The 26,715-nt window shown below is 43.9% G+C and overlaps 1 protein-coding gene and 1 long non-coding RNA gene across 4 annotated transcripts in view; both read right to left on the minus strand.

The window, feature by feature from the left end:
• The window catches only part of KPNA1 (karyopherin subunit alpha 1), a 154,703-nt gene that overhangs the window by 111,050 nt on the left and 16,938 nt on the right, over positions 1 to 26,715 (minus strand). For all 3 annotated transcript variants that reach the window (XM_084619754.1, XM_084619755.1, XM_084619756.1), the window contains exons 2-4: positions 21,818 to 21,959; positions 11,759 to 11,866; positions 5,432 to 5,531 (exon numbers count right to left, since the gene is read on the minus strand). In XM_084619754.1, coding sequence (XP_084475880.1) covers positions 5,432 to 5,531; positions 11,759 to 11,866; positions 21,818 to 21,946 — 337 coding nt within the window. In that variant the 5' untranslated portion in view covers positions 21,947 to 21,959. The remainder of the gene's footprint in view (positions 1 to 5,431; positions 5,532 to 11,758; positions 11,867 to 21,817; positions 21,960 to 26,715) is intronic.
• Positions 14,969 to 21,806, minus strand: LOC311516096. The gene is made up of 3 exons (XR_014710324.1): positions 21,590 to 21,806; positions 18,845 to 19,529; positions 14,969 to 15,575 (listed from the first exon to the last, which is right to left on the minus strand). It is a non-coding gene; the product is annotated as an uncharacterized lncRNA (long non-coding RNA).

Consider the following 26,715-nt stretch of genomic DNA (forward strand, 5'->3'; position numbering starts at 1 on the left):
CATTACCTAGGGAGGTGGTAGAATCTCCTTCCTTAGAAGTTTTTAAGGTCAGGCTTGACAAAGCCCTGGCTGGGAGGATTTAATTAGGGATTGGTCCTGCTTTGAGCAGGGGGTTGGACTAGATGACCTCCTGAGGTCCCTTCCAACCCTGATATTCTATGATTCTATGACTTAAACGGCTCTTAAAATCGATTTCTGTACTCCTCTCCAGCAAAGGGAACAGTGCTAAAATCAACCTTGCTGGGTCGAATTTGGGGTAGTGCAGACGCAAATCGACAGTATGCGCCTCCGGGATCCATCCCAGAGTGCTCCAATTTAACCGGTCTGGACAGCACTTTGAACTCCGATGCACTAGCTAGGTAAACAAGAAAAGCCCTGGGAATTTTTGAATTTCATTTCTGTTTGGTCAACGTGAAGAACTCAGCAGCACAGGTGAACATGCAGTCCCCCAAGAATTGCAAACGAGCTCCAGCATGGACCGAAAGGGAGAAACTGGATCTGATTGCTGAATGGGGAGAAGCATCTGTGCAGGCCGGACTCCGATCAAAAAGAAGAAATGCAAACATACTTGCCAAAATCTCACAGGGCATGTTGGAGAGAGGTTACAACAGGGACACACAGCAGTGCCGTGTGAAAGTTAAGGAGCTCAGGCAAGCCTACCAAAAGACAAAGGAGGCAAATCGTCGCTCCGGATCAAAGCCCCATACATGCTGGTTCTATGATCAGCTGCATGGCATTCTAGGAGGGGACCCTACCACTACCCCACCGCTGTCTGTGGACACTTGCAAAGGTGGAGTCTCAAGCAACATGGAGGAGGAGGAAGAGGAGAATGAGAATGCGCAGCAGGCAAGCGGTGAATCCTTTCTCCCCGACAGCCAGGACCTTTTCATCACCCTGGAGCCAATACCCTCCCAAGGCGGGATCCCCGACCCTCAAGTTGGAGAAGGCCTCTGGCAAGTGCACATTTGTAACTACGGTACAGGGTTTAAAAGCAATAGTGTTTAATGTTTGATTTTCTCTGAAGAACTGGGATGCATTCGCAGCCAGAACAGCTACTAGAAAAGTCTGTTCGCATGTCTGGGAATGGAGCGGGAATCCTCCAGGGACATCTCCATGAAGCTCTCCTGGAAGTACCCTAAAAGTATTCTAGAATCATTGCAGCACAAAGCATGGCAGCAAATGGTCCTGGGTTTTGGTCGCATTCAAGCAACATTCGGTCTATATCTTTGTGTTAGCCTCACAAGTGTGATATCATTCATGGTCACCTGGCTGAAATAAGGCAATTTTTGTAAGGGAACAGTAAAAGGACCCCGTTCATGCTGGGTTGTTTGCACTTGGCTAAAAGGGATCATCCCAGAGAATAGTCACACGGTGGGGTGGGGGGAGGTGTGTGCTGCACATCCACCCGAAAACCACAGCCCCTCCTTTTAAACGTGAAACCCAGCTAGCATTGCTTGCTATGGGAAAGGATGGCGCTGCAGTTTGAAACCATTCCCACATGTTATGAAGGTGGAAGAAGCCAACCCCGCGTACCATTTGCCTTACCATGGCTGCATGGAAACCGAATCCTGTTGCCCAACCGTGTGTGATGCGGCACCATACCGGTAGGCACTCAATATAATAGGTAAAATGTGTAAGCACATGTGCTGTCAGCTGTGAATTGCTTGATTCATTGTGAAAGAGTCTCCCTTTTATTCTCAGAAATGTATCATCTTAAATTTTATCTCCCTTTTTATCTCCTCCTATGTGCAAATGTTTCTAGGCTCCCCCTATCATCTCCGTCCCTGAGGTTATCACAGATTAGAAGGCAAAAATAACGCACTCGCAAGGACACGTTTTCCGAGCTCATGCAGTCCTCCCACACTGATAGAGGCTAGGAATAGCATTAAGTGAGCACGAAGAGCAGAGGCAGCAGCGCAAGGAGCGGAGGCAGGAGGCGATGCTAAGGCTAATGGGGGAGCTAACTGACACGATGAAGCGTCTGGTGCAGCTGAAGGAAAGCCAACAAGAGCACAGACCCCCACTGCATCCATTGTACAACCGCCTGACCTCCCCCCCAAGTTCCATATCCTCCTCTCCCAGATGCCCAAGAACGCAGGGGGGAGGCTCCAGGCACCCAGCCACACCACTACAGAGGATGGTCCAAGCAACAGAAGGCTGTCATTCAAACAAACAGTTTTGATTTGTAGTATGGCCTTGTCCTTCCCTCTTCCCCCACCCCACCCGGGCTACCTTGTTAGTTATCTCACTTTTTTTTTTAATTAATAAAGAAAGAATGCATGGTTTCAAAATAGTTACTTTATTTCAAAGGGGGGAGGATGGTTGGCTTACAGGAAATTAAAATCAACAAAGGGGGCAGGTTTGCATCAAGGAGAAACACACACAACTGTCACACCATAGCCTGACCAGTCATGAAACTGGTTTTCAAAGCCTTTCTGATGCGCAGTGCGCCTACCTGTGCTCTAATTGCCCTGGTGTCTGGCTGCTCAAAATCGGCCGCCAAGCAATTTGCCTTAACCTCCCACCTCACCATAAATGTCTCTCCATTACTCTCACAGATATCATGGAGCACACAGCAAGCAGCAATAACAATGGGAATATTGGTTGCGCTGAGGTCTGACCTAGTCAGCAAACAGCTTTTAAACGTCCAAAGGCACATTTTACCACCGTTCTGCACTTGCTCAGCCTATAGTTGAACTGCTCCTTACTACTGTCCAGGCTGCCTGTGTATGGCTTCATGAGCCATGGGAGCAAGGGGTAGGCTGGGTCTCCAAGGATAACTATAGGCATTTCAACATCCCCAATGGTAATTTTCTGGTCTGGAAAGTAAGTCCCTTCTTGCTGCTGCTCAAACAGCCCAGAGTTCTTAAAGACACAAGCGTCATGCACCTTTCCTGGCCATCCCACGTTGATGTCTGTGAAATGTCCCTGGTGATCCACCAGTGCTTGCAGCACCATTGAGAAGTACTCCTTGAGGTTTACGTACTGGTTGGCAAGCTGGGCCAGTGCCAAGATAGGGATATGCGTTCCGTCTGTCGCCCCACCACTGTTAGGAAAATCCATTGCAGCAAAGCCATCCACCCTGACCTGCACATTTCCCAGTCACTACCCTTGATAACAGAACATCAATGATTGCGTTGGCTACTTGGATCACAGCAGCCCCCACAGTAGATTTGCCCACTCCAAATTGATTGTCGACTGACCGGTAGCAGTCAGGCGTAACAAGCTTCCACAGGGCTATCTCCACTGGCTTCTCAACTGTCAGGGCAGTACTCATTTTGGTATTCTAGTGCTTCAGGGCGGGGGAATGCAACTCACAGAGTTCCAGGAAAGTGGCCTTATGCATGCGAAAGTTTCACAGCCACTGGGAATTATCCCATACCTGCAAGACTATGCAGTCCTACCAGTCTGTGCTTGTTTGCCAGGCCCAGAATCGGTGTTCCACTGTATCAACCAGCCCCCCTGCCGCCATGATGTCCCAATTGCCACAGCCTGTGCTTTCAGAAACGCCTGTGTCCATGTCCTCCTCACAATCATCCTTGTGCTGGCCTCCCTTAGCCCGATTCTGCATATATTCCAGGATAATCTGTGAGATGTTTACAATGCTCACAACAGCAGTGGTGAACTGAGCAGGCTCCATGCTTGCCGTGATATGGCATCTGCAGGAGAGCAGAGTTGCAGCGGAAGCGGTGGATGACAGATGCCACAAGAATAGATATTTATACAGAACGACGAGAGGACCTGCAAGGTGGATTCGTGGCACCAGGAGAGCAGAGTTGCAGTGGAAGCGGTGGATGACGACAACGTGGAGAAATTTGTTATTGAGACTGAGCTCATTTACAAGAGCAGGAGAGCAGAGTTGCAGTGGAAGTGGTGGATGAGGATGGTTAGCAGTCGTACTGCACCGTCTGCTGACAGCAGCACCCAGGACACAACAGCAGCAGTGATGCTAAGCTGAGCGGGCTCCATGCTTGCCATGGTATGGCGTCTGCACGGAAAAAAGGCGCGAAACAATTGTCTGCCGTTGCTTTCACGGAGGGAGGGGTGACTGACGACATGTACCCAAAACCACCCACGACAATGTTTTTGCCCCTTCAGGCTTTGGGAGCTTAACCCAGAATTCCAATGGGCGGCAGAGAATGCGGGAACTGTGGGATAGCTACCCACAGTGCACCGCTCCGTATGTCGATGTTAGCCACGGTAGTGAGGACACACTCTGCCAACTTAATGCGCTTAGTGTGGACATACGCAATCGACTGTATAAAATCGATTTTTAAAAATCGACTTCTATAAAATCGACCTAATTTCGTAGTGTAGACATACCCTTAGATTATAAACTCTTTGGATCAGGGATTGTTCTGTCACATGTGCCTAGTCTAATGGCCTAATCAGAGCTTCTAGGTGCTACCACAATAATAAATGAATGATTAGCCTCTCAGGTGGAGGGTATCAGTAGCTATGAAGCTGACTGTGACCCTGAAGTGGGTTAGTTTCCAAAAAAGCACACAACACTGGTTACAGTGAGGATCCATAACAGTAATGCCATGAAACAGAGCAAGCCACACAAGGAGGAACTAGAAATAAAACCCCCAAACCTTTCTTTTAAAATAATGAAGAACAAGCAAAACAAATAAAAAGAAAAAAAGAAAAGGAGGATGGTGGAGGATTATAGATTCCAAACCAGACGAGACAGCAGCAAGACAGGAACGGTCAGACCCACAGAGACTTTTTACCTATCACACTGAAAATTTGGTTCTGAGCTGGGGCATTCAAGTAGTCTTAATAATCAATGCTTTCTAAAAGGCTCTAAACCAGCACTCCCTGATGGGCATGATCATACGGGAATCTGCAGAGGCATTTGCTCAAGATGTAGGGTTGTTGTTTTTGAATAAGCATGTTCAGGAAAGTTCCTATACATGTTGTGAAGGAATTACTGCCCTGATGCTAGAATATGTAGTGAGACTGGCAGGAGTTTGAAGATATCTTTCATGTCACAAAGAGAGTTCACTACCCTGTTACTAGAAAAGTGAGTGAGGGGGGGGATTTGATAGCAGCTTTCTACTACCTGAAGAAGGGGGGTGAGGGGGGTTCCCAAAGAGGATGGAGATAGGCTGTTCTCGGTGGTAGCAGATGACAGAACAAGGAGCAATGGTCTCAAGTTGCGGTGGGGGAGGTTTAGGTTGGATATTAGGAAACACTATTTCACCAGAAGGATGGTGAAGCACTAGAATGGGTTACCTAGGGAGATGGTGGAATCTCCATCCTTAGAGGTTTTTAAGGCCCAGCTTGACAAAGCCCTAGCTGGGATGATTAGTTGGGGTTGGTCCTGCTTTGAGGTCTCTTCCAACCCTCATCTTCTATGATACTAGCTGGAATATAAAACATATCCCCCCACTTCAACATTACAACTCTAAGTAGCTTCAGTACTCACCTTTTGAAAGTAGCTTCCGGAATTTCTGAGTGGCTGAAAGCTGCTGCTCTGGGCTATTGGAGAAAATCATCTCAATCATATCAGAGGTGATGACGGCACTCTGGGATTACACAGGAAAAGAAACTAGTAAATTTTGGATTGAATTCAGAGGGAAAAGATTAGAACAACATTTGCCAAACTGTGCTATTGAGTTTATTACTATGTAAGAAGCTAGCCAACAAAAGTTATATTATTGACTCTTAGTGTGATCATTCAAAGGGCTTTAGATGGTAGCGTGCTAATTTGTGAACCCTTCATCTCCAGAATCCAAATTTTGTTTTAAACTATATGAGCAAAATTAGCAGACATTTTCCACATCACAAAACCACCATATAATTGGCAGTCTCTTATCAGTAGAAGGAAGCTGAGGATTGAAATAGTAAAATTGATATATGGGTGTTTGTGAGTATGAGGAACCAGCTTCTGCTGGCTAGGGTAAGTTATTGTCTAGACCTGTCTGTTATGTTTGCTTCAAGCCATTTTTGTAGCACCACAATTCACACAACCTGTAATTTTAAAGAAGTAAAAATGGTTTTAGTTCTGGTGAAAGACAGACAACCCTGATGACTGAATTCCTGAGCATGAACATCACAACAGCAGTCCTAGCTTTCCCACACTACTCTGACCAGTGTCCTTCAACTTTGACCTGGAGATTTTGTCTACTGCAAGAAAAAAGTGGATGCACAGTTCACCACACATGCAGGTCCACAGATGGAAGGAGTAGTGTAGAAAGGGCTCAGATCTTCTGACCACCATGTCATAGAATCCTACTCTAAGACGGAGATAGATGAAACTGATAAAAATACCTGAGCTTTCCCTGCACTTTCACTTCCAATAGTGAAGAATTACTGGTCTATATTTTGCAAGATGGGTAATTTAGGAGAAGAGGAGAGATAAATTTCAACAGTCCACTCTCTCGGAGATTGTTATGGATGCTAATTTGAGATATTTGCAATTGTAGTTTTTAAAATTAGCACCTATTTAGACTGACACACCCTCTCATGCTTTTATTCATTCTCCTGGTTCATTTCACGTAAGCTTTAGAACAAATGGTTACAGCTTTCTGTCACTACTGACACGGGACACATTTTAGGAGAGCTAGCTTATGTGAGTCTCTATACCCCGTTACGGATCCACTGAACCATCCAGGTTACTCCATTAATGAGTTTTTGGCAGAGCAAAGCAAATCTGCACACTCATTTCAATGACATTTCTCTGTATGTAATGCAGTAATTTTTGAAACTACAACCACTGAATTCCAAAATGTCAGGGAACGTTCTAAACATCAGCGGGCAGATCCCTAGTGATTTTGGTGAAAATCAGTGACTCTTCTCAAAAAGAAAAGGAGTACTTGTGGCACCTTAGAGACTAACCAATTTATTTGAGCATAAGTTTTTGTGAGCTACAGCTCACTTCATTGGATGCATACTGTGGAAAATACAGAAGAAGATGTTTTTATATACACAGACCATGAAAAAATGGGTGTTTATCACTACAAAAGGTTTTCTCTCCCCCCCACCCCTCTCTCCTGCTGTTAACAGCTTATCTAAAGTGATCACTCTCCTTACAATGTGTATGATAACCAAGGTGGGCCATTTCCAGCACAAATCCAGGGTTTAACAAGAACGTCTGAGGAACCGGGGGGGGGGTGGGAGGGAGGGGGAGAATAAACAAGGGGAAATAGGTTACTTTTTATAATGAATCAACCATTCCCTGTCTCTATTCAAGCCTAAGTTAATTGTATCCAGTTTGAAAATTAATTCCAATTCAGCAGTCTCTCATTGGAGTCTGTTTCTGAAGTTTTTTTTGTTGAAGAATTGCCACTTTTAGGTCTGTAATCGAGTAACCAAAGAGATTGAAGTGTTCTCCGACTGGTTTATGAATGTTACAATTCTTGACATCTGATTTGTATCCATTTATTCTTTTACAGTGAGACTGTCCAGTTTGCCCAATGTACATGGAAGAGGGGCATTGCTGGCACACGATGGCATATATCACATTGGTAGATGTGTAGGTGAACGAGCCTCTGATAGTGTGGCTGATGTGATTAGGCTCTGTGATGGTGTCCCCTGAATAGATATGGGGGCACAGTTGGCAACGGGCTTTGTTGCAAGGATAGGTTCCTGGGTTAGTGGTTCTGTTGTGTGGTATGTGGTTGCTGGTGAGTATTCGCTTCAGGTTGGGGGGCTTGCCTACAGACAGATTGATTCATTATAAAATGTAACCTATTTCCCCTTGTTTATTCCTCCCCCCACCCCGTTCCTCAGATGTTCTTGTTAAACCCTGGATTTGTGCTGGAAATGGCCCACCTTGATTATCATACACATTGTAAGGAGAGTGATCACTTTAGATAAGCTATTACCAACAGGAGAGTGGGGGGGGGGGGGAGAGAAAACCTTTTGTAGTGATAAATACCCATTTTTTCATGGTCTGTGTGTATAAAAACATCTTCTGTATTTTCCACAGTATGTATCCGATGAAGTGAGCTGTAGCTCATGAAAGCTTATGCTCAAATAAATTGGTTAGTCTCTAAGGTGCCACAAGTACTCCTTTTCTTTTTGCGAATACAGACTAATACGGCTGTTACTCTGAAACCTGACTCTTCTCAAGGTCCCAAGACTGAGTCACCTTAATACCCCACACATCCAGCGTGAGAAAGACTTGCTTGTGCTCAACTGTGTTTCACCTCCCTGACACTACCAGTCTGAGAGCCACTCAAGCACCCTCCTCTGGGCTATGCCAGCCCTTACGTTGCCTTTGAGGTTAACAGTAGGTGTGCCCCAGTCCCTGAGCCCCTTTGAAGAGTTCCCCTATAGCGTCCAGTCCCTTATCCACTGAACATTCGCAGACAAACCAGATCAGTCGTTTCTAAGGGACCAGTGAACACGCCACCTTGTATGATTCAACTCAGGATCAGCCCCTAGTTTAATATCAGACAGTTACATATATTTACAGTGAAAACAAGTTTATTATCAAAGATTCAAGAAATAGTGAGTAAGGATAATGAAAACAAAAGGTTACATATTCAACAAAATCATAACATGATTTCTAGAGACTAAACTGAACAGGCTAACCTTCTGTCTTAAGAAATTTATCTCACCCCAAATGTCCTTTGCATCATTTTCACAGAACCATAGAATATCAGGGTTGGAAGGGACCTCAGGAGGTCATCTAGTCCAACCCCCTGCTCAAAGCAGGACCAATCCCCAACTAAATCATCCCAGCTAGGGCTTTGTCAAGCCGGACCTTAAAAACCTTAAAGGAAGGAGATTCCACCACCTCCCTAGGTAACGCATTCCAGTGCTTCACCACCCTCCTAGTGAAAAAGCTTTTCCTAATATCCAACCTAACCCCCCCGCCCCCCCACTGTAACTTGAGACCATTACTCCTTGTTCTGTCATCAGCTACCACTGAGAACAGTTTAGATCAGGGGTCACCAACCTATGGCATGTGTGCCAAAGGTCGCACATGAGCTGATCTTCAGTGGCACTCTGCTGCCTACCTGGGTTCCATCCACCAGCCCCGCTCAGCCCGCTGCCGGCCTGGCTAGACAGACCCCCAGGCTGGCAGCGGGCTGAGCGGGGCTGGCGGCTGGAACCCTGGTTGGCAGGGGCCGGCAGACGGAACCGCAGACCGGCAGTGGGCTGAGCCACTCAGCCAGCTGCCGGTCTGGGGTTCCGTCCGCCGGCCCCTTGCCAGACAGGGTCCCGGCCACCAGCCCTACTCAGCCCGCTGCCAGCCTGGGGACATTGCAAAACTCAAAGGAAAAGAAAGGGCAAGGATCACACTAAACTGATAAGATCTGCATTTTAATTTAATTTTAAATGAAGCTTCTTAAACATTTTAGAAACCTTATTTACTTTACATACAACAATAGTTTAGTTATATAATATAGACTTATAGGTAGACCCCTTCTAAAAACATTAAAATGTATTACTGGCACACAAAACCTTAAATTACAGTGAATAAATGAAGACTTGGCACACCATGTCTGAAAGGTTGCCGACCCCTGGCCTAGATCCATCCTCTTTGGAACCCCCTTTCAGGTAGCTGAAAGCAGCTATCAAATCCCCCCTCATTCTTCTCTTCCGCAGACAAAACAATCCCAGTTCCCTCAGCCTCTCCTCATAAGTCATGTGTTCCAGTCCCCTAATCATTTTTGTTGTCCTCCGCTGGATGCTTTCCAATTTTTCCACATCCTTCTTGTAGTGTGGAGCCCAAAACTGGACACAGTATTCCAGATGAGGCCTCACCAATGTCGAATGGAGGGGAATGATCACGTCCCTCAATCTGCTGGCAATGCTCCAACTTATACAGCCCAAAATGCCATTAGCCTTCTTGGCAACAAGGGCACACTGTTGACTCATATCCAGCTTCTCGTCCACTGTAACCCCTAGGTCCTTTACTGTAGAACTGCTGCCTAGCCATTCGGTCCCTAGTCTTTAGCAGTGCATGGGATTCTTTCTTCCGTCCTAAATGCAGGACGGCACTTGTCCTTGTTGAACCTCAAATTTCTTTTGGCCCAATCCTCTAATTTGTCTAGGTCCCTCTGTATCCTATCCCTACCCGCCAGTGTATCTACCTCTCCTCCCAGTTTAGTGTCATCTGAAAACTTGCTGAGGGTACAATTCACGTCATCCTCCAGATCATTAATTAATTTTAACCAAGGCTAGTTGTAATCCCATTTTCGTGAATGGGAATTGCACTGCCCGATTACTTCTTAGTGCGGGATGAAGGAGCGTCTAGTGGTGTTCTTACAACTACAATACCCACCTGCTGAAGTAAAGAAACAGATCGACAGAGCCAGAAGAGTACCCAGAAGTCACCTAATACAGGACAGGCCCAACAAAGAAAGTAACAGAACGCCACTAGCCATCACCTTCAACCCCCCCAACTAAAACCTCTCCAGCGCATCATCAAGGATCTACAACCTATCCTGAAGGATGACCCATCACTCTCACAGACCTTGGGAGACAGGCCAGTCCTTGCTTACAGACAGCCCCCCAACCTGAAGCAAATACTCACCAGCAACTGCACACCACACAACAAAAATACTAACCCAGGAACCTATCCTTGCAACAAAGCCAGTTGGCAACTCTGTCCACATATCTATTCAGGGGACACCATCATAGGGCCTAATCACATCAGCCATACTATCAGAGACTCGTTCACCGGCTCATCTACCAATGTGATATATGCCATCATGTGCCAGCAATGCCCCTCTGCCATGTACATTGGCCAAACCGGACAGTTCTATGTAAAAGAATAAATGGACACAAATCAGACATCAAGAATTATAACATTCAAAAACCAGTCAGAGAACACTTCAATCTCTCTGGTCACTCGATTACAGACCTAAAAGTCACAATATTACAACAAAAAAACTTCAAAAACAGACTCCAACGAGAGATTGCTGAATTGGAATTAATTTGCAAACTGGACACCATTAACTTAGGCTTGAATAGAGACTGGAAGTAGATGTGTCATTACACAAAGTAAAACTATTTCCCCATGTTTATTTCCCCCACCCCACCCACTGTTCCTCACACGTTCTTGTCAACTGCTGGAAATGGCCCATCTTGATTATCACTACAAAAGATTTGTTTTTTTCTTCTCCTCTCCTGCTGGTAATAGCTCACCTTAACTGATCACTCTCGTTATAACATGCATGGTAACAGCCATTGTTTCATGTTCTCTGTGTATATAAAATCATCCTCCTGTATTTTCCACTGCATGCATCCGATGAAGTGGGCTGTAGCCCACGAAAGCTTATGCTCAAATAAATTTGTTAGTCTCTAATGTGCCACAAGTCCTCCTGTTCTTTTCACTTTGCTTTACAGCGGCAAAGTTTTGACTGCTACTTTAGTCCAGGCCTCAGATCTAATACCAGGCCTCTGATACAAGGGCTTAAATTTCAGGCCTCCTTCCTACTACTACTACATATTGGCAAGTTTCTCTACATCACTCAGCCTCAGGAACAAAATCCATGAAGAGTTGTTTCAGACAGCACATTTTACCTAGAGTTTTCTCGGAAAACTAACCAATCAAACCCACACTCTTTCCACCATGTTTCTCTAGAGCAATCTGATCCATTACCATGTATGTTGTATCTGTCCATTTTAGAATATAAACTCTGAGATTAGTCCATACATTGTAAGGTGCCAATCCTGCCTATGGCACTATCTACCACGATCCACCTACCTACCAACCATTTTATTTACACACATACACAAACACACCCAGAGAGAATATGTATGCAGAGATTCTGAAAGCATTATGCTCACTTACAGAAGTCATCTCCATGTTGTTCAGCTGAGCTTCATGAAAACCTCCATCTGACATCACTTCCTCCTCTGCTTCTTCCTCAGCTGTAGCAACATTTCTGCGCTTAAATAACTAAAGAGGAAAAGACCTGAAGTTAGTATCAGCAGTACAGAATCCAAGGCTAGCTTACTTTCAGAATAGCACAGTAGGCTGCAATAGCTCCGACAGCCATGATCTCCTAATTGCTGTGCAGAACCAAGTTGCGACAGGTGCACATGGAATATTTCAAGATTATTATATTGAGATGTGACAGATGCTATGGAACACTAGAATATCCAAAGACATTATGTTAAATTTATAAATGATATATGTACTTTTATGGGCTTGCCACTAATTGTATTCCTGGTTCAATGGATGAGCTCAAGGATGCTTTCTACAGGAACTAAAAGCACTAAGGGGTAATTAATGTAAAACTTAAATGCTGAATCAATGCAAGTAACAAGCCTTATGAAGCTTCACCCGCCCCCCGGTGGAAACAACACACAGATTAACATGACCTGGCCTTAACAGACAATGGATTTGAACCTTCATAAAATATCAGCCCTGACCAGAGGACTTGTTCACTCACCCTTGAGACAAGAACTAACATGAGACTGTGACCAAGAAAGGCAGGCCCTGTGGAAAAGACCTGGAGCACTTTAAATCTCCCAGAATCTCCCTATGGAAGACAGATTGTCATCTAGTAAACAAGGCATGCACATAATCTGTTTGTTTTTAAGATATTTTCTCTAAAATGCTTTTGTTCTGAATAAATAGTACTTTGATTTAGGACAGCTGGTTGCTTATTGCCCCTGGGAGAACAACTGCAAATGCTGAACTGAAGTCAGATCTGCTGAAGTGATCACAGTTACTTGCAAGAGTTTGCAGCCTAAACTCCAGTCTGGAAGGAGAGGATCATGGGATTCTGGTTCATGAAAGGTAAAAACTACAGACCCGAGACTAACAGGGATGCCCTCATGGAGATCATAAGGGGGACAGAGGTGCAATTAACTCAGGAACTGAGACAAATATATATGCTAAAAGTTGTGGTTTCAAAAGAACACTGGAATCAAGTAAGTCAATGGACTTCTGAGTCACTAGAGGAAACAGTCAAACTCAATTTAAAACCAAAGGTTAGTAGAAGATTAAAAAGGATTTAACAAAACCTAGTAAGAAAAGTCTAAACACTTGCATTTAAATTAAAAGAAACAACTCTTCCCCTGAAGGTGCTAGAAACGCAAACCCAACAGCATGACTGTAACAGAAAAGAACAAACTGTTCCCATCAGAAACGGACCAGAAACAAAGTCAAATGCAAAAGAAAATAAGCACATTATGATGAGCAGATTACATTCTAAACTTTTATTCATCTGACTAATCTAAGGCCTTGTCTACATTACAAACGTAGGTCAAACATACAGTTGCCACAGTTAGTACATCTCTTGTGCACATGCATACTTGGTGCCTTGTGTCAGCAGTGCTTGTACTCACCAGGATCACTTTTACTGATGTAATGTGGTGCACCATGGGTAGGTATCGCAGCATACAATTCGCCAGCATCCACAGCACTATCTTTGGGGAAGTTTTGGCAATGCATGATGGGGCCGAAACGAGCCGTGCAGGGGTGACCAGGAGTATATGGTCAGCTTCCCAGTTTGCAACGGTCTCCAACCTATAATGTCATCTGTATCCCATAATTTTTGCACCTTTTTTAAAATCCCGCAATCCCACGTGACCGTCCTTGCCGTTTCCCACCTCCAGCAGAAGCATGGAACCTGCACAGCTCTGCACCGCTGCCAGGAGCGCTGCAAGCACAAGGTGCACAATGCTGTAGTATTTGCAGAGTCCCAAGAAGAGCCGCAGGGCACATGACAATTCCTTGGAGGACAGATTGTTGTAGGCCATCGCAAGAACCAACTCAAAGTTGCGGGTCAAATTCACAGAGCAGCTGCAGACGGTGGTGCACCACCTCTGGGCCCAAGAAACATACACTGGCTGGTAGGATTGCATCAATACCGCAGGTTTGGGATGACGAGCAGTGGTGGCAATCTACATTCCTAGATTGGTGTGCCAAACTCACCCCAGCCCTCCAGAGCAGGGACACGAAAATGAGAGCTGCACTGCTATCATCACTCACTTCTCCGATGTCACTGTGGAAACTTGCAACGCCAGATTGCTACTGGTCAGTCGAGAATAAATTTGGAGTCGGGAAATCCACTGTGGGGGGCCTTTGTCACGCAAGTATGCAGGGCCATTAATCATCTCCTACTAAACAGGAGTGTGACTCTCAGCAACATGCAGGATATAGTGGATGGATTTGCAGCAATGGAGTTCCCAAACGGAGGTGGATCAATAGATGACATGCATATCCCTATTTCTGGCACCAGCCCACCTTGCCAGAGTACATCAGCAGAAAGGGTCACTTTTCTATGGTTATGCAAGTTCTGGTGGATTCTAAAGAATGCATCACCGACATCAATGTGAGCTGGTCAGGGAAGATGCATAACGCTCACATCTTTAAGAGCAAAGGGCTGTTCAAAAGCTGCAAGCAAGGACTTTTCTTCCTAACCAGCAGGTTACCATTGGCAATGCTGAAATGATCCAATCATCTCAGCACCACCAAGGAATGCTTTACTACTGGCTCAGCAAATGCAAAATGACAGTTGAATGTACCTTTGGTCATTTGAAGGGACACTGGCATTGTTTATTCACAAGATTGGACCTCAGTGAGAAAAATATCCCCATGGTTATAGCTGCCTCTGGGGTTCTGCATAATATCTGCGAAGCAAAGGGGGAAGTTTCCACCCAGGTGGAGCAGCTCCTTGCTGAATTTGAACAGCCAGATACAAGGACTACAAGTAGAGCTCAGCGTGGAGCCATACGGCTCAGGGAGTCTTCGAAAGACCATTTTACTAGTGGGCGACAGCAGCGTAAGTTGTCATGTGCTCTATCTGGCACGCTCTTTTTTGCGGCCTGGTATGAATGATGTTGATTGCGGTACACGTAGGCATATAAAACATTGTCAAAGCACCTATTAATTTTGTTTGTGAATTATTTTGAGTTGTGTGACACTGTGCAGAAACAGGTCATTAGTCATTTTCAGAACAGCTGAGCACCAGCCAGCACATGTTGTGAACTAATAAAGACGAATTATGTTTCAAATGCTTTTATTCTGTAACAAAATCAGTGAAATTAAAACCAAAAACAAACTTCAGGTAATTTAAAAACACATACATCGAAAACTTACTAGAAAACCTAATAAACTAAGAGAACAGAACTAATGAAGGGGAAAGAACATTCTTGTCCATCTAAGCTACACCTACAGCAATCATGGCTTTCACAGCTCAGTGTATGAGAAGCTGTGATTGTCTTTAATGTCCCCTGGGGCGGGGGAGCCATAGTGCAGAAGCACCTAATGTCATATGGAATGTTGGGGGTGGGGGGAGGGTGGGGGAGGCAGGTATGGGAGGTTCTGATATTGAGTCTGATATTAATGGGCTGCAGAGGGAGGCAAGCATGGGGTTGTTGCACCTACAAGTCCACCAAAGTCTTCAGTATCTGTGTTTGCGGCCTGAGAAGCTCTATTCTATCCTGATGAATCTCCCTCTCCTGCACCTTTCTCCTCTCCACTCTTTCCTTCTCCAGGTTGTCCCCAGTGTTCATCCTGTAGGCCCTGTGCTCATTGTCCATTGCAGCACTGGCTTGCAGGATCTCCTGGAACATGTCATCCCGAGTCCTCTTCTTTCTCCTCAGGCATTCCGTGGGTGTGCAGAGACAGACCGTGAGGGCTGCAATGGCAGCACCTGCAGATAAAACACAGAGGTACTATTGTCAGTGTACTCACTATGGAAAGTGAAACTCAAAAATGCTGAACTCAATCCCCTTCCTCTGGTAAAGTTTTAAGGACTAACTACATTCTCACTTCTGCTTGAGGCTGCCTGTGCACAGTGCCAGCCACAGCAACAGTCACAGTTAGCATGGCCCGCTGGGGGTTGGGAAAACGGGGAAGGAATTGCTCAGTTGCATGATTCTAGAAGTATAGGTCAGGCCCTTCACTTTCAGTTTTTATTTTATTTTATTTTTTCCCAGGAATTTATCAGTGTTTATTACCACAACAACAAAAAAAGGTAAAAATCAGTTTAAAAAACATTAATTTTCCTGGGTAAATATCAGGGTTTATTTTGGTGGACGAAAAGATGGGGAAAATATTCAGTCGATTAATGCTTTCAATTTCAATCACCACTGTGGTTTGCTGCAGAAATAAAACAGAACTCAAAACTAGGGTTGTCAATTACTCGCAGTTTAATGCATACGATTAACTCAAAAAATTAATCGCAATTAATCGCAGTTTTAGTCAAACTGTTAAACAATAGAATCCCAATTGAAATTTATTAAATATTCTTGGATGTTTTTCTACATTTTAATATATTGACTTCAATTACAGCACAGAATACAAAGTATATAGTGCTCATTTATTATTTTTGATTACAAATATTTGCACTGTAAAAATGATAAAAGAAATAGTATTTTTCAATTCACCTCATACAAGTATGGTAGTGCAATCTCTACCATGAAAATGCAACTTACAAATGTAGATTTTGTTTGTTACATAACTGCATTCAAAAACAAAACTGGGTAAAACTTTAGAGCCTACAAATCCACTTAGTCCTACTTCTTGTTCAGCCAACCATTAAGACAAGAAGTTTGTTTACATTTACAGGAGATAATGCTGCCTGCTTCTTATTCACAATGTCACCTGATTGAATTAATTGGTGGAGAATTGTATGTCTCCTGCTCCGTTTTACCCGCATTCTGCCATATATTTCATGTTATAGCAGTCTCAGATGATGACCCAGCACATGTTGTTCATTTTAAGAACACTTTCAGTGCAGATACGACAAAACACAAAGAAGGTACCAAAGTGAGATTTTTAAGGATAGATACAGCACTCGACCCAAGGTTTAAGAATCTGAAGGGCCTTCCAAAATCTGAGAGGGACAAGGTGTGGCGCATGCTTTCAGATGTGCTAAAAGAGCAACACTCTGATGCAGAAACTACAGGACCCAAACCAGCAAAAAAGAAAATCAATCTTCTGCTGGTGGCATCTGACTCAGATGATGAAAATGAACATGCATCAGTCCGCACTGTTTTGAATCGTTATCGAGCAGAGCCCGTCATCAGTATGGAAGCACGTCCTCTGGAATGGTGGTTGAAGCATGAAGGGACATATGAATCTTTAGCACATCTGGCACGTAAATATCTTGCGATGCCAGCTATGACAGTGGGCTTGCAGGCTCTAAAGTTTTATATTGTTTTGTTTTTGAGTGCAGGCTTTTGTGTACATAATTCTACATCTGTAAGTTCAACTTTCATGATAAAGAGACTGCACTACAGTACTTGTAATGGGGAAACTGAAAAATACTATTTCTTTTAGTTTTTTACAGCACTTTATATTTGTAATCAAAAATATAAAGTGAGCACCACACATTTTTTATTCTGTGTTGTAACTGAAATATATTAGAAAATGTAGAAAAATTCCAAAAATATTTAAATAAATGGTATTCTATTATTGTTTAATCATGCGATTAATTTGTTTAATCGCTCGATTAATCGCGATTAATTTTTTTAATCGCTTGACAGCCCTACTCAAAACACAATGCCACTTCTGAGTTTAAGAAAACAATACATCTCTAATCCCCCAAATAAAACTTTCCATTTGAATAAATAGTTTACTATTGTAGAGTTAGAACTATTAGTCTATAAATATTTACTTTTAATAACTGGGCCACACCATTTGCAGTGCATACACTCAACTTCATCCTTTTAAACTTTCAAATGCTTCCTTGTGTTCTGAAATATATTTGGATACAGATTTTCGTTTTCTTCCCATTTTAGGGTGTCAAATCTTTAAACAGTTTTGGTTTAAAGCTGCTCACAGCTTGAAATGTGTACCTGGGCATGAAATTCATCAGTACGTTCAGATGCACATGCACTTCAGAACTTGTGCGCGTGCCTGATTGTTTATTGTGTGTAACTTCTAGACTACTACATAGCCTTACTTCAACAGGCAACTTTGCATACACATAGACTAATACACATTTGTACACAGACCAATATACATACAGACTAATAGACAGACTAATGGTCTCAAGTTGCAGTGGGGGAGGTTTAGGTTGGATAGTAGAAAAAAAACTTTTTCACCAGGAGGGTGGTGAACTACTGGAATGCGTTACCTAGGGAGGTGGTGGAATCTCCTTCCTTTGTGGTTTTTAAGGTCAGGCTTGACAAAGCCCTGGCTTTAGCTGGGGATTGGTCCTTCTTTAAGCAGGGGGTTGGACTAGATGACCTCCTGAGTCCCTTCCAACCCTGATATTCTATGATTATCGTAATACATAGATCTCATGCAATGTATTGTATTTTCCTAATAAAAAAGGGTTTATGTATTTGAATGATACAAAAGTAGGGCGGAAAAAAATCAGAAAAAAAATGAATACTTTTTGCAAAACCCGGAAAATTTTTGGTAAAAATCAATCAGTTTAAACTGAAAAGGAAGGGACTTAAGTATAGGGCAATGCCACTGAATACTGGCACTGTTTTCAACAGGTGGTGGTGATTTTAGCAGATCTCTCACTCCTGAGAGTAACAAAGGCAGAAAGAGAACAGCTGCGGTGGGTGTCACAAAGCAGCCCAGGACTATATGCTGCTGGACTGTGTATTGCAACGGTGCCTGCTACCGTTATCACTGACTAGCATGGGAAAGTGTCCTTCTGCAGAGGAAGAAATAAGGCTGCCATCCCTAGAAACCTTCGGCAGAGGATTGCACAGTACCTCCATAAAAGTTTTGTCAAGATCTCTCAGGAGGATTCGAACATCCCCATGAACATAAACAAATTGCTCTGCAGCCCTCCTCCCACACCCCACCTAACTCCAGAAGGGAGTGAAAAGCAGATAGCAACTCTGTCTTGGCTGTAACACCACCTCTTCTACCATGAGTAAATTAATGGTAACTCAAGAGTGTCCTGCTACTTTGGGGGTGCCATCCCTGTAATTTAAAATTAAACGACACGCTCACCTGAGGTTCCTTCACCTGCATAGGTTCACCCATGCTCATCTGGCAAGACTGGTTAGACTGCAGTGGAGTAAAAAGAGGTACTGGCTCACTGCACAGTTGGATTGCCTGGTCACCTGTCCAACATACTCCTCTTCCTTGTTCACCACCTCCTCACTGCTGTTCACAGAAGAGGCTGGTGACTTGGGCTCCTTGGAACTATCCAGAGTGCTGTGGCAGGTGGTGGTGTGATTTCCACCAAGTATGGCATGTGGTTCTGCGTAAAAGCAGTAGGTCTGCAGCTCGGTGCCGTATCAGTACCCCTGGCCTTCTGGTACATCTGCTGCAGCTCCTCAGCTTTCAAACAGTGTTGCTGCTGGTCCCTGTCATACCCCTTCTCCTGCATCTCTATGAGCAGATTGCTCGGGTTGTCGCAGTTTCTACGGCTGGTTCGAAGCAGTGCCTACACAGCCTCTTCTACCCACAGGCCCAGGGAGATCCAGTATCTCCTGTCTGCTCCATAGTCAGCTGGGCAGTTGCATTCAACAATGGAGAGCTGGTAGATGTGCTCATCAAGCCGGGCAATCAGGAAAATGAGTTTCAAAATGGCACTTATGTTGGTGGGAGCCAAATTTAAATGTAGACGTATGCTCAACTAGGTCGACATAAGCTGCCCCACATTGACCTATATTTGTAGTGTAGACCAGGCCTAAGATGTTAGTAACACAAAGGATTTTCATTAATGTTGGAAAAACATACCACACTGGATTTTAATAAATAGGAAAATTCCAGGAGAACAAAAATGTTTCAGAGATCAATAAAGATATTTATTTTTGTTTACTGATATATCCCTGGGTGAAAAAAATGGGGAAAACACCTTAATAGTATAGAAATGTGTAACACCACTTTGCTCTTAAGATTTATGGGGAAGAATTCTGTGCAGGTTAACACTGGGTTAGACTTTTCTTGGGTGAAGGCTTTGAGATAAGTTTTGGCCCAGCAGAAGTTTTTACCCCCTCAGAAATGGACTTTTCTTGGAATTTTCTAAAAACCTGAAAAGCTATTATAGCAAAATGTGCCAGCACCACTGCACTACTGGTCTTTATTAATACAAGAACAAGTGGTCATGAAGTGACTTCAGCAGCCAATCCATTTAGGATCAAAAAGAAATTATACTACACAGTGTTTGACTGCCACAGGTTGGCTAATCACTAAAGAGATCAGAGTCAAAGGTGCAGGCTGGGGTTTTTAAGGGGAGTGCATTTGTTTTCTGATTTAACATCTTTAGTGATATGTCCTAATCTATGAATGAAGTTATCAATGTCATGATGTAGAGGTCAGGAAAGATTTCCTCTTCCCAATCTTGCATGAACACAAATCAACTAGGTGCATTTGCATGGATTCCGACCCCAACCACACTTTTCTCTGAAGCATCTGATATTGGCACTTCCAGTATCCTCTCTCTGGTCTTAATGGATTGATGACCTGACCTGATATTACAAATCCAATGTGCTACTTTCAGCCCTCAACCTAGCTCCAAAAATCTCAATCACCCAAAGTGCAGTTTCGTTTGGCTTTAAACATAATCCATCTCAAAGTTTCCAGTTTGTCCAACAGGTGCAAAAAAGGGCTACTAGGATGGTCAAAGGAGTGGAGAACCTACCTTACAAGAGGAGACTTAAGGAGCTAGGATTGTTTAGCCTAACCAAACAAAGGCTGGGGGGGATAGGATTACTGTCTATAAATAATCAGAGGGATAAACACCAGGGAGGGAGAGGAGTTATTTAAATTAGGGCCAACGTTGGCACAAGAACGAATGGACGTAAACTGGCCATCAACAAATTTAGGCTTGTAATTAGAAGAAGATTTCTAACCATGAGAGGAGTGAAGTTCTGGAACAGCCTCCCCAGCCAAGCAGTGGAGGCAAAAAACATAATTAATAACTGTATGATGAGACTGCCTACAATGGCATGTGGTCCATCTGGGACTGCTAATAGCAAATACCTTCAATGGCTGGAGATGGGACCAGATGGGGAGGGCTCTGAGTTACTACGGTGAATTCTTTCCCAGGTGTCCGGCAGGTGGATCTCACTGCATACTCAGAGTCTAACTGATTGCAATATGTGGGGTCAGGAAGGAATTTTCCCTCAGGTCAGATTGGCAGAGACTATGTGGGTTTTTCACCTTCCTCTGCAGCATGGGTCACTTGCTCGTTTGAACTAGAGTACCTGGTAAATTCTCTGCAATGTGACGTCTTTAAATCATGATCTGAGGACTTCAGTAACTCAGCCAGAGATTATGGGTCTATTACTGGAGTCAGTTGGTGAGAGTGGGACCAGGAGCAGGGAAGACATCAGGGACTAGAGGCAAAAGGATTGCAAACTGGGCTCTGAAAAGACCCCTGAAGTAAGTTAAACTCCCGCCGAGGACAGTAAGATTACACAGGAATTGGAGCTCCTATAGTGGACCCAGAGACAAGAGACTTAAAGATACAATGGCTGAGCTGAAGCGGAGGGTCGGCCAACTACACCAAGCAAGATCCCAAGGATAAAGACCTCTGGTACTACTCAACATACTGCTCCTGGTAAGAAAAGGTTCTCAACACTGTCCCTGCTCCCAGGCTGCCTTCTCCTGAGATAACAGGAAACCACTAGTCCAGTGGTTGTTTTCAGCATCTCTCTTGATTCTCAATCAGATGGGGACACAAAAAACTTTAAACTCCCTATTCAACATATCAGTCTAATAAGCAGGGTTAGTGTGTGAACTTACATCATCATAATCATAGTAGAACCAGGGCTCTAGCACACATGTGTGATTTCAGTAGATCAAGGAGCAACCAGGCACCAGAACAACTGGTTTCCACTGTCAAAGAAGTCTGCTCTGTAATCAACAGTATGTTAGCATGCATAAACTTATCAGGACAGGGAGGCAGACATTTTCAAGAAAAGCCTTCTTTTGTGGACTGGCTATAGTTACAAGAGAAAACTTCTGCAGTACCTGTTCCTCCCTTTTCTGCTTCCGCAGCTGAAGGCCCTCTTCCTCTCGCCTACGACGCATTTCATCAGGATTTAAAGATTTGTTCTTATAGCTCTTCAATCGGAAGTTATCTTTTCCTGAGGTTGTCATGATTTCTAGAATACTGCAATTAAAAATAGGTGGATCATAACAATAGATTTCTCTTTAGGAACAAACCGCTTCCAGTTCTACCTTTATTACCGCTGTAGCTAGCTATGCCTCCAGGCACTGTCCCCACCCTGACTAGTATTTCTGGGAGAAGGAGAGACTACTAAGTGAAGGCAGAAATAGCTCACAGGACTTGCATGCACTTCATATGTCACTCTCACAACAGCATGAAAGTACCAGTACAAGGGATGCTTGAAATACTTCAGGCTAACATTAAAATACAGAAGGTCATCTAGTACAACCCCCTGCTCAAAGCAGGACCAACCCCAACTAAATCATCCCAGCCAGGGCTTTGTCAAGCCTGACCTTAAAAACTTCTAAGGAAGGCGATTCCACCACCTCCCTAGGTAACCCACTCCAGTGCTTCACCACCCTCCTAGTGAAATGGTGTTTCCTAATATCCAACCTAGACCTCCCCCACTGCAACTTGAGACCATTGCTTCTTGTTCTGTCATCTGCCACCACTGAGAACAGCTGAGCTCCATCCTCTTTGGAACCCCCTTCAGGTAGTTGAAGGCTGCTATCAAATCCCCCCCCCCACTCTTCTCTTCTGCAGACTAAACAACCCCAGTTCCCTCAGCCTCTCCTTGTAAGCCATGTGCCCCAGCCCCTGATCATTTTCGTTGCCCTCTGCTGGACTCTCTCCTATTTATCCACATCCCTTCTGTAGTGGGGGGACCAAAACTAGAGGCATACTCCAGTGACTAATAGAAGGGAATAATCACTTCCCACGATCTGCTGGCCATGCTCCTACTAATACAGCCCAATATGCCATTTCTTGGCAACGACGGCACACTGCTGACTCGTATCCAGCTTCTCGTCCACTGTAATCCCCAGCTCCTTTTCTGCAGAACTGCTGCTTAGCCAGTTGGTCCCCAGCCTGTAGCGGTGCATGGGATTCTTCCTTTCTAAGTGTAGGACTCTGCACTTGTCCTTGCTAAACCTCATCAGATTTCTTTTGGCCCAATCCTCCAATTTGTGTAGGTCACTCTGGACCCTATCCCTACCCTCCAGCATATCTACCTCTCCCCCTAGCTTAGTGTCATCTGTGAGCTTGCTGAGGGTGCAATTCATCCCATCATCCAGATCATTCATAAAGATGTTGAACAAAACCAGACCCAGGACCGACCCTTGGGCCACTCCACTTGATACCGGCTGCCAACTAGACATCAAGCCATTGATCACTACCTGTTGAGCCTGACAATCTAGCCAGCTTTCTATCCACCTATCCATCTAGACCATTTATCCAATCCATACTTTTTTCACTTTCTGTCAAGAATACTGTGAGAGACTGTATCAAAAGCTTTGCTAAAGTCAAGATATATCACAACTACCGCTTTCCCTATATCCACAGAACCAGTTATCTCATCATAGAAGGCAATCAGGTTGGTCAGGCACGACTTGCCCTTGGTGAATCCATGCTGACTGTTCCTGATCACCTTCCTCTCCTCCAAGTGCTTCAAAATGGATTCCTTGAGGACCTGCTCCATGATTTTGCCGGGGACTGAAGTGAGACTGACCGGTCTGTAGTTCCCCGGGTTCTTTCTTCCCTTTTTAAAATATGGGCACTATATTTGCCTTTTTCCAATCGTCCAGGACCTCCCCCGATCACCACAGATTTTCAAAGATAATGGTCAATGGCTCTGCAATCACTTCAGCCAACTCCCTCAGCATCCTTAGATGCATTAGATCTGGACCTATGGACTTGCGCATGTCCAGCTTTTCTAAATAGTCCTTAACCTGTTCTTTCACTACTGAGGGCTACTCACCTCCTCCCCATACTGTGTTGCCCAGTGCAGCAGTGTGAGAGCTGACCTTGTCTGTGAAGACCAAGGCAAATAAAGCACTGAGTACTTCAGCTTTTTCTACATCATCGGTCACTATGTCTCCTCCCCCATTCAGTAAGGGGCCCACACTTTCCTTGACCACCTTCTTGTTGCCAACATACCTGTAGAAACCCTTCCTGTTACCCTTCACATCCCTTGCTAGCTGCAACTCCAATTGTGCCTCGGCCTTCCTGATTACATCCCTGCATGCTCTAGCAATATTTATATACTCCTCCCTAATCATCAGTCCAAATTTCCACTTCTTGTAAGCTTCCTTTTTGAGTTTAAGCTCACTGAAGATTTCACTGTTAAGCCAAGCTGGTCACCTGCCATATTTGTTGTTATTCTTGCTGCACTTCGGGATGGTTTGTTCCTGCGCCCTCAATAAGGCTTCTTTAAAATACAGCCAGCTCTCCTGGACTCCTTGCCCCCTCATATTAGCTTCCCAGGGAATCCTACCCATCAGTTCCCTAAGGGAGTCCAAGTCTGTTTTTCTGAAGTCCAGGGTCCGTATTTTGCTACTCTCTCCTCTTCCTTTTGTGAGGATCCTGAACTCAACCATCTCATGGTCACTGCTGCCTAGGTTGCCACCTACTTCTACTTCCCCTGTCAACGCTTCCCTGTTTGTAGGCAGCAGGTCAAGAGGAGCACAGCCCCTAGTCAGTTGCTAGTTTATTTGAAATTCTCTGGCTTAGTTTGTCCTCCCTCCTTTTTAAAAACTGAAGGACTTGCCCCAGCTAACTACACAAAACTTACGTTAATTTCTCTGTCACATCTGTCTCTCTACACAATCTCCACACTCACAGCACAAATGTCTTCTCTTCTATAAACCTTGCACTCTAGGATAGCTTTCCCATTTCTCTCCATTTCATTAATTTTCCAACTTCTCAAATTTCAGCTGAATTTCATCTCTTTCCCTTCTCTCAATCGGCTGTTACACTCTAAAGTTTTGGGGATACAGTTTGTAGGAAAGAAGCTAGGAAGAAATAAAGCTGTATTTCACTAAAATACACCAGTGAGCAGCTTTGAAGTTTACCGTTTATGATATCAAAGCACACATACATATTCTCTTCTTGGGTAACAGAGAAGACCAACAGTAATGACATCAGTCTGGCGGTGGTCACTGTTTATTGGCGTTTCATATATATTTGCTGAACTGTGGGGTTACTGAGCTTGATCCAAAATCCTGATGTCAGTGGAGAGACTCCATTTAAAAAATTGTGCTGTGAATCAGATCTTATATCTGCATTGCTGTTCTCTCTTCTAACATTTCACTTAAAATCTTGAGATGGTAAACATAGAATTCTCACTGAATATGTCTATGCATCTCATACAGATGTAAAATTTCCAGTATGCCACAGATTTCAACAGCACTGTACTGCAGAATTCAGGTGGCTTTGCTGCTGAATTTAGTTCTCATGTTACACAGTACACTGGCCCTTATTATAAGGAGCTTATAAACCTTCTCTGAAGCGCCAGTTATTGTCCAATGGCCTAATCTGTTGTGGCAAACATGTTCCCAAAATCCAAAAAGTTTCACAAGCACAGATATTGCAGGTTGTGGAGTGATCTTATGTTGACTGAATTAAAATGAAGAAATAAGAGTATAATGTTAGGTGTAGGTTCTGAAAATCTCCCATCCCTGTGCAAGACAAGTTCATTTTCCACTTCAGCACATTACAAATATTATCCAGCCAGTAGTAAGTCTACTCTCACCTTTGGATGTTTCAATTAACAATGAGGATGTTAACATAACTTGATTAAAAATAGACTAAGGCAGCTCTCAGTAACTTAAGGGAATCTAGTGAAAAACACCTAGTAATATTTTTGGTAATGATACTAAATAAATTCCAGAGACTAGAAGTGGCTTCTGTTAAGGACCAGGTCATGGGTAGTTATGCCTAATGGTCACAGCAGGAGGCTGGTCTACTGGCTGGAGCAGGGGTGACTAGGCTTAGTGGCCACAGCCCAAATCAGAAGCCCAGTTACTAGACAGTCACTCATAAATTGGACTGAATGTAGCATAAGACCTGAATTTATTACCATTAATGACTAGACTCCCAGCTCACTCTGCTCACATTCCTCAGGGAATTTTATTTTTTAAAATAAAAGTTCCACAAACAGATCATTCAGAAACTTCAACATTGTTTCCATACAAAATGTTGAAGTCTTAAAAATATGAATAAAATTTTTAAATGCTTTTCTTTAAAAAACTACATTGTTTCTTGTGATACAATACCCTTGCAAACATTTCTTTCCTTCACCAATTTTGTAAATAAATTCTCCATGTGAATTAAAACAAATCTTTGAAATTTCCATGCTGGCAAATTCTGACAGAGTACTTGTCTCTGTAGTATAATGAATCGTGCACTGGAATTCTAGAGAAATCAGGGCAATTCAGAGGTTGTGGGTTTGAGCCCCACCAAAGTCAAGTTTTGGTGCAGAAAAGAGCCATAAAAATGATTAAAGGATTAGAAAGCATACCATATATAGTAACAGACTCAAGGAGCTCAGTCTATTTAGCTCAGTGGCTTTCAATCTGTGGTCTGCAGACTTCTGGGGGTCTGTAGACTATGTCTAAGGGGTCTGTGAAAGGTTGTTACCACCAAAGAACAGTGGTTTTCAATCTGAGGTCCACAGACTATGTCTAAGATTTCCAAAGGGGTCCACACCTCCAACTAAAATTTTAGGGGGTCCACAAATTAAAAAAAGTAGAAAACTGCTGATTTAACTTAACCAAGAGAAGGATAAGGAGTGATCTGATCATAGTCTATAACAGACGTGGGCAAACTTTTTGGGCCACGCACTGGGGGCCAGGGCAAGCTCCCTGCCTGCCTGCCCTGCCCCACGCCGCACCGCTCTGGGAAGCGGCCGGAACCACGTCCC

This window comes from Lepidochelys olivacea (assembly GCF_965140295.1).
Source record: "Lepidochelys olivacea isolate rLepOli2 genome assembly, chromosome: 1".
In the NCBI taxonomy this organism is placed as follows: domain Eukaryota; kingdom Metazoa; phylum Chordata; order Testudines; family Cheloniidae; genus Lepidochelys; species Lepidochelys olivacea.